The 8,356-nt window shown below is 32.7% G+C and overlaps 1 protein-coding gene across 2 annotated transcripts; it reads left to right on the top strand.

The window, feature by feature from the left end:
• Positions 1–4,435: 4,435 nt before the first annotated feature.
• LOC131610573 (dormancy-associated protein homolog 3-like) lies at positions 4,436–5,935 on the top strand. 2 transcript variants are annotated; one of them, XM_058882547.1, is made up of 3 exons: positions 4,436–4,631; positions 4,938–5,101; positions 5,531–5,935. In XM_058882547.1, the coding sequence occupies exons 1-3, from the start codon at positions 4,517–4,519 to the stop codon at positions 5,636–5,638; spliced, it is 387 nt and encodes a 128-aa protein (XP_058738530.1). In that variant the 5' UTR covers positions 4,436–4,516; the 3' UTR covers positions 5,639–5,935. The 2 variants fall into 2 exon arrangements, with proteins under 2 accessions (XP_058738530.1, XP_058738531.1); XM_058882548.1 differs by having other exon boundaries at positions 4,437–4,631; positions 4,938–5,096.
• Positions 5,936–8,356: the final 2,421 nt, after the last annotated feature.

The raw sequence follows: 8,356 nt of genomic DNA, 5'->3' as shown, positions 1-8,356 counted from the left end.
GTTTGGGTTGTTGTAGACATATACTGCTCGAATCCTTATCTAGGATGATTATTTGTTAGTTTCTTAATTCTAGAGATAGATTTAGAGCTAATAATCTTTATGGGTGTTGAAGCTTAATGCATCTATGTTAGTTGTGTCGATTGAGAGATCATCGATACGATTGATATGGGTGTCTGTTGTGTTGTTGAGGTTGACTGAGAGATCGTTGCATAGATGATATAATAGTTCTCTCTACTTTGGGTTAGAAATGACTTAGCGTGTGAGCGATGCTTGATGATATTGATGAGTATTGTAGATTGAGTATAACTGGTCGATAAGTTTAAGTTTGTGAGAAGTAGATTATATGCATGCCAAATAAGTCTCTTCTCTCTAAAATAATGAACTATTTTTGTGTTGATATTTACTTTTCTGTTTTTATGCTTTAAACAATTCAATCCAAACTCATAACTTTGAAAACTGTTGAACGACAGTTCAATGCACTAGTTCCTAAACTTTTGTTGCTTGCCTCTTTACCGCTTCAATAGGGTGTTGTCGAAGACGCTTTGCACATCCGACTACAACAACAACTAGTCCTTCCTAACGCCGAGCACGCTTAAAGATATCAGGGAAGCTGGCGAAGACGCTTCTTATGTCCCACTACAGCAACTGGTTCTCCCATGGGTGCTAGGAGAGACGATTTACACGTCCGACTACAACAATTAATTCCCCCTAGTCAAAGATTACACGCATTTTTGCATAATCAGTGCATCCCTTTCGGATCTAGCCCATCCAAGGGACGTAAAAAGTGGAACCAATAGACATCCACCTCAAACTGAGTTATACCTCAAAGGCAGCGACAAGGATCCTATACCCTTGGTCGGGGAATGATCTTCTATGATGCGGAGCTCAATACAACGGCATAATCGCATCTTGTCTGACACATGCCCCATTGTCAAAATGCAAACAAATCAAAACCCTAAATATAGCAGGGTATCTGAAATGCTTATTACAACCAACACAGCCAAATGTGACATTATGTGTGTTGGTACTTGATAACATAATACATCAAAAAATAATTTTAAAAGCTCGAAGAAGGTGCGAAAGGCAATAGGCTTAGGGGAAAGAGACTCCAACTGACACAAAACACTTTGAAAGACATCCTTTTTCAGAGGATCCTTATCAAAAAATTCATGTATTTAAGCATCTAACACAACTTGTTGCTCTCAAAGAGTTTATTCTCTTTTTACCAAACTTTCCTCCCATTCTATTAACTTTTTTACAGTACCCTGAACAACAATATATGCAATATCTGCCTCGATCTCACTATGACATCGTCCATCATCTTCCTAAGTTGGTCCTTTAGGTCTTTCATCTTCCCAACTAATTTAATCAAAGATCCATGAAGACATTTTACTTCGAAAAGGAGGGACACCCATTCTAAACTACCCCGCATCTCTAGAGAATCCTTCTCAATTATAACCTTATTTACCCTAGCAATCTTATATCGATTCCTCAATGATTCGACCTCCCCAAATAAAACAAAAGGTGCAAAAAATTCTTCAGGATTGACAACTAACTAATTAAGGAGTGGTACCTTTCTCATCACACGTGACAAATGTGTACTCCCCAACAAACACTGAATTATTCATCTCCCTCATTGATTAAAAAAAGGACCATCCAACATGGAAGGTAAGCGAAGAGAAGCATTTCCTTCCCTTTTAGCAGGATAACTACAGGAGCAGCTTTCACTCGTCTCTCCCTTTTTACCCAATCTTAGTGGGGTAGTCGAACCAATCATGTCATGTTTCTTCTTGGACCGGTCTTTGGAAGGAGTCAGAACAAACTGAGGAACCCAAGGCTCTAGTATAATGTCGGTCGCAGAAAACATGAACTTTCTTAAACCTATCTGAAAAAAGGAAGAAAGATCAACTAATGAGAACTAATAAGTCCATGTATCTACGAAGACAAGAAATAAAATGAGTTACCAAACACTCATTTCCGCCCTTCCACATGCCTAGCTTTCGCCACTTCCATACAATGTATTATCTCATCATAAAATGAGAGAAAATCTCTTTCATGTCCCTATCAACCTCGTTGAGAGATTCGTAAGGGACCCAGTAACATTCAACACCTTTAGAGAAATGATTTCGGGACCAGAATCGTCGTACTCGGTCCATGTATTCAATTTACCCGCAGAAATGAAAGAGATAAAACAAATTTCCTCGTGAACAAGAGGAGAAATAGGCTTATCGAGGAAGTAATCATTCTTGAAATACTTCTGGTTGTTGGTGTAGATCTTGAAGATTTGGTTCTTGACACGCCAGAGAGAAACGAGCTTGTGGTCAATTGCATCCTTTAGGGAGGGATGTACCTTAAAAAGATGGAAAAAGAGGTCTCAAGAAGATGAGCCTGTTTTTCTCGGGTATTCATACCAATATTGGAATACTCGGACAAAACCTTAAGCCTAAGGATGAAGTTTCGAAGGGGTAATTTAGAGATGATCTATAACCTTATTCTAGAAAGAGGTTAGTGGAAATCGAACACTCTACTTTTGGAAAATGCAGGAGTAAAGGGGGAAAAACACCCTTCAAACTTGTGGCATATCCTTTTCTTTATCGAAATTGAAAAAAAATACACCAATCGTAAGAAACCCCTATTTCCAAAAAAATCATATAGTATTTCTTCTTTTGAACAAAAACATATTTGTAGGCTAAATATTCTAAATCGACCCAACAATAATCTTCTGTCGCTATCGCTGTTATCAAAATGGTTAGGTAAGAAAAATGTCTAAGTCCATAAAACAATACAGTTTAATACGATGAGAATAGACAGATAGGTAGCGACAACAGAAAAGAGGAAAACTGGAGAACAACGTCTAACTTTTGTAAGAAGGGCTAGTACAAGGATTGGCGGTTCAGATCAATCAACAGAAGAAAATTCAAGGGTAATCAATAAGTTGTCCCATATATTCAAACAAGGGTAAAAGACATGTAGGTAGGGTAATCGTTCCCTAACCTGCATGTCTAGGGTGACGTGTTGGCAAGGAGAAGTAAAAACGACCCAATGACAAGAAAGCATTAACTATGTTTTTCCCTCACTACCTCTGTGACAAACTCTAAACGTTTCAATTTTGGAATAACAAAGATGAATCATCGGAAAGCCAACCCTAGTCACTAAAGACTCCCCAATATTTAAGGTGTCCGGTAAGTCTTAGGGGCAACTGTTTTGAACTGGCCAAAATTCCCAAAATAGCAAGCCCGTATTTATTCATTCTGTTTAGCCCAAAGTATAAATAACCATCCACGTCAATTTTAGGTACGATTTCTAATCCCCACTTTTCATTACTCTTTGTGATTATTGAAGTGACTTGGGCGTCAGAGTATCTTGCAGGAACCCACCCCATTCTCCACCATTGTACTTACACCAAGACACCATTGAAAATTAGAATTGTCAATTCAAGATTATTCATCAATGAACTACATCTTATTTTGATTTCTGAACAAAACAACTAAAAACCTCATAATTCATTGGCACAAATTTATATTTTGAAACTTTTAAGTTTTTTTAACTTATACAATACTTAATGATAACGTTTGCACAAATAGCACTTATGCATAATCGTTTATTTAGGAAAGTACTTATGGTTTGTTTGGATTGGCGGTGAATAGAATTGATTCTAGCATAATTGAGTTTGATATAATTGATTTTAACAGAATTGAGTTTAACATAATTGATTTATGTTTAGATATATTTATTTAAAATGAGTTGAACAATAAATTTCAATATAAAATCACCCAAAATCATTTTGGATGTCAAAATTATAAATTCTAATTTAAAGTAGAACCAATTCTACTTTTAAAAGAGTAGTGCTATTTAGTACGAAGCAATTTGAAGAAGAAATGCAAGAATGAGTATGTGTCACTATTTTAGTGATAAATTTTAAATTAATATTAAATTTAACTTCCTTTTTAATAGGGATTATGGAGGTTGTGGTGATAATGTATGGTTGGGATCTATTCTTACATTTCTTGTTTTTCCACTTTCTTACTAATAAGCATTTTCCCTTTTAAAAATCAAATACATCATAATCATCCATAATCAATTTTATATCTTTAAAAATAATTATAATTATGATCATCTATAATCAATTCTATATCTTTAAAATTGATTCTGAATAAAGTAAAAAGTAAAGTACTTAAGGTAACCGATTAGAATACAAACCTATAATAACCCTATAATAAGAACTCTAATAGTTTATGATCTAAACTGGTAGCACTTGGAAATTCGAAGTCGTTTAAGCCCATGTGAAGTCCATCCTTATCAACACGAAAACAGATCAAAGTGGCCACGTCACTGGCCCAACTTTAATTACAACGAACGGTGCAGATTCAATTGGACCCCACAAAGTTGTTCGACTTTTACCGCAAAACCTTCATTAAATAAGACACGGATGTCTCCCATTTCTATCTCTTACACCGGAATCTGGTCATTGGGATCGCAGATACGCCGCATCTGCTAATATACGCCTTATCCATTTATGGGCCTTCTCGACCAGTTGTGGGACGATACCGTCGCCGGCCCTCGGCCGGAGAACGGTCTCGGAAAACTTCGCAAGCATAACTCGCTCGCTGCCCGAACCAGCTCCGGCAAGGGTACGATCGCTGTACTCCGCCACCTTAATTACTACTCATATAATTTTCCGGCGATCGTTACGTTCTGTGTATCAATCATCATAACCATAACTATAATCACTAATTATTATTACTATCAGTATTATAAGCCATAATTATAATAATCAATCATGTTTTAGATTCAGATCTGAGTTACTCTAGTGACAGTTATAAAGTTTGAAGTTCAAAACCATCCAAATCAATTCATATATGATAGCAAAAGATGATTGTGTTTGAAATATAGTAAAATATTTTTAAAAATATGCTAACGTTAATGAAATTGATCAGAATTGGAGGCTGCAAGTGTGAGATCGTTCGGTGAGGAATCGTCGGAGCCAGCGACGAGAGTAACGCGTAGTATCATGATCGTGAGACCGCCAGGTTATCAAAGTGGATCGCCTCCGCCTTCTCCCGCCGGTTCAACTACTCCGGTGTCTCCGTTTTCCGGTAAGGTCGTTATTCAGTTATTTGTCTTATTATATGTACTGTACTCTATTTCTGTGACAGTTAAACTTAAGTGCCTCTTAATTTACAGAAACTATTAGAGTGAAAATGCTCCTAAATTTCGGGCAGGGTAAATTTGTCTTTTTGTGAGATGGCCTAACTTTCAAAAAATTTATTGATAATAATTAATTATTACTGTATTTGGTTGAAGCAGTTATGATATTATCGAATGTGAAAATGACGTGCCATATTTAAGGATTATCTCAATCCTAGTGGTAATTAATCAAGTAGGATAAGTTGTAAGGTTATCATAATTAATAATAATAATAAAAAGATTAATTAGTCTAATTAAATCAGTCTAGTTGATAGTTGTGTATTGACAGTAATTCTATGAGTTTGAATTAGTGTTCTAACTGTTATGTGAGTTTTTTTTCCAGGAACTAGAGAATCATTTCGGTTTCGACGAAGGTCGACATCGGATGCGTTCGAGAAGAAAAACCAAGACAGATCAGGCCCTTCTTCTCCTTTCGATGTGTGAGAAATGAGCTTTCATATTTTCTTGTCTCCGGAAGTAGAGGATGTTACCTTTTGGCCTTAGCTGTAATAATTTTTGTTTTATTTTGTTTATTTGTGTGTATGGGTTGAGTTGAATTGAAGTTTTGTGCTGCAGTTCACGTTAGTGATATATAGCTCTTTTAAGTTTGAAAGGAAGTCCAAAGGGTAGGGTAATATGTATCTATGTGTAGTGTATATAGCTCTTTTAAATTACTATGTTTTGTTGTTTTTTCATGTATGTAAGTTTTCTCCTCCGGAATAATAATCTATATTCAATTTCTTGGTAATTGGTTGTGTTTCATGTTTTGTTATGGATTCATTTTAATATGAGGAAGAAAGTCCGAGGAAGTAGTAGTGTACCAGGGTATGTGTTCTGTTTTTTGTGGTTCTATTTGAGAACCATTTTTGTCTTCATGTGAGGAAAAGACACTCTATCATGGGACAGCAGGGCCACCCATAACAATGAACATTGTTTGGTAGATGTTGTGGATTGGATTGGGATAATGGTGGTGGTGGTCCTGAACTGATGGGGAATCTATCCAACAATTTGTCCAGGTGGAGAGAGAGTGTGGGACAACCATCACACCAGCGGTGTCCCTCCATAACTCCGTCGACCTAGAAACAAATCTATATGTCCAGATCTAGCTGACCCTTTTTCCTCCATACACCTACACATTATGTAACTTGTAATCCAACACATTGATGTGTTTTATTTTAGACTAAAATTTGGGTTCGTAAATCTAATGGCTAAGTTTCAGCATATTATTGGAGCGAAGTATTTCTCATACCCCACAACTGCCCCTGTCGTTTCATATTTCTTCTTATCTTGTAGTTTTACTTGGTAGAATTTGTATTTCCAGATAACGCCATCGAAATTGTACATAGAAGATTTGGTAAACATTTGACAAGTATAGGACAAAATCTTTATTGAAATCGATAACTAATTATCACATGTTTTTACAAAACGTCTTAAAATAGATCACTGTTAACTTTATCAAGAAAAATTAAAAGTAATAAATATTCTCTACCAAAAGCTAATTGAGCAAAATGTTGGTATCAACAACATTTTGAAATATAGAAAACGTTCAAAATATTTTCAGGCATGTTCTTTACTTTATCTCTTATGGACTTGAGAAATTAAACTACCACCAAATTTACTAGCATATCCTTTTAATTTTTTTCTCGTATCCAGACACCTTACTTTTTTAAGGGTATTTCAGAAATTTTACTTTCAGTATTATATTAAATTAATTTAATAAAAATATATAATTTGTTGTTCAAAGTTAATTTAGTAATATTTTTTAGTAAATTAAATCAAATTATCTTAATAACATATATATATATATATATATATATATATATATATATATATATATATATATATATATATATATATATATATATATATATATATATATATACATACACACAAAGAAACATAAAAACTTTTTTACCATAATTAAAAATTAATTAAACATTTTCTTTTAATGCTACAGTAAAATAATTTAATAATATTATAAGTGTTGTTACTTTAAAATAATTTAATAATTTTTTTGGTAAATTGCCTCAAATTAGTTAAATTACAAAAAAAATGTATGTATATTAAGAAAAATAAATATTTTTGTGTCATGGCTATAAGAAATTTGAAAATTTTCTTTTTATATACGCTAAAATAATTTAATAAGGGTCATGCTAACGTGTGCCCTAAGGGCACATGTTAAGGATACTATAATTAGAAAAAGTTAAATGTAATTAAATGCAATAAAGTCATATTTAAAGTTTCAATACATTGAATGCACGCGTTCCAAGAAAATATTTCTATAAATATCTCATTAACTTGTGTCTTTGGGGCACATGTTAGCTTTTCCCATTTAATAATACTATAAATATTGTTGCTCCAAACTAATTTAATATATTCTTTGTATATTGGCTAAAATTAATTTAATAACCAAAAAAATTTATATTTATTAAATAAATAAATATTTTTGATGCCACAATTAAAAATTAATTAAATTTTTTTCTTAATATATATTAAACTAATTTAATAAAACTATAAATTTGGTTGCTCCAAACATATTTAATATATTTTTAAGTAAATTGTCTCAATTTATTTTAATTACAAAAAGTATATACCAAGAAAAATAAATAAATTTAGGCCACTAAGTTAATTAATTTTTTTTTAATTTTATCATAACAACGAGAACAATTATAATAAATTTTTTTATATATTTTTACATTTAATATTAACATGTTTTTATTGAGACATCAAAGAAGTTTTGATATGTAGAATTCATCATATATACAGAGATATTTATCACTTAACATAGTTTTTTAAAAATAAAATAAATAAATTTTTTAATATATTAACTTGAGTTTATTATAAAAATAACGCACAAGTCAAATGTTTGTGATTAAAAATCATTTAAAATAATATTTTTCAATGTTATTGAAATATAAATAATAGCACTTATAAAACACATACTATAATTTTTTGGACAAAGCTTAGGTACAATTCTTTAGGTGTATTCTTACTATTTTCTAATGAAAATATGACAAATATATTCAAATATCATTTAGTGAGTGAAAATAGGAGAAATCTGCATACGTGTAAGTGGAAATTATACACTTGTCTTATTTTCATTAAAAAATAGTAAGAACCACACATACAGAATTGTATCTAAGTTTTGTCCTAATTTTTTCACACATCA

This window comes from Vicia villosa, linkage group LG6, assembly GCF_029867415.1.
Source record: "Vicia villosa cultivar HV-30 ecotype Madison, WI linkage group LG6, Vvil1.0, whole genome shotgun sequence".
NCBI lineage: Eukaryota > Viridiplantae > Streptophyta > Magnoliopsida > Fabales > Fabaceae > Vicia > Vicia villosa.
Note: the sequence above shows the minus strand (reverse complement) of the source record. Positions and strands in the feature narration are given on the sequence as shown.

Bases quoted from the DNA above. Each gene is read 5' to 3' on its own strand.
- LOC131610573 (XM_058882547.1), top strand. From the start codon at position 4,517: ATGGGCCTTCTCGACCAGTTGTGGGACGATACCGTCGCCGGCCCTCGG. The intron at 4,632-4,937 runs GTACGATCGCTG...GAAATTGATCAG, and splicing joins CCGAACCAGCTCCGGCAAGG to AATTGGAGGCTGCAAGTGTG. The intron at 5,102-5,530 runs GTCGTTATTCAG...TTTTTTTTCCAG, and splicing joins TGTCTCCGTTTTCCGGTAAG to GAACTAGAGAATCATTTCGG.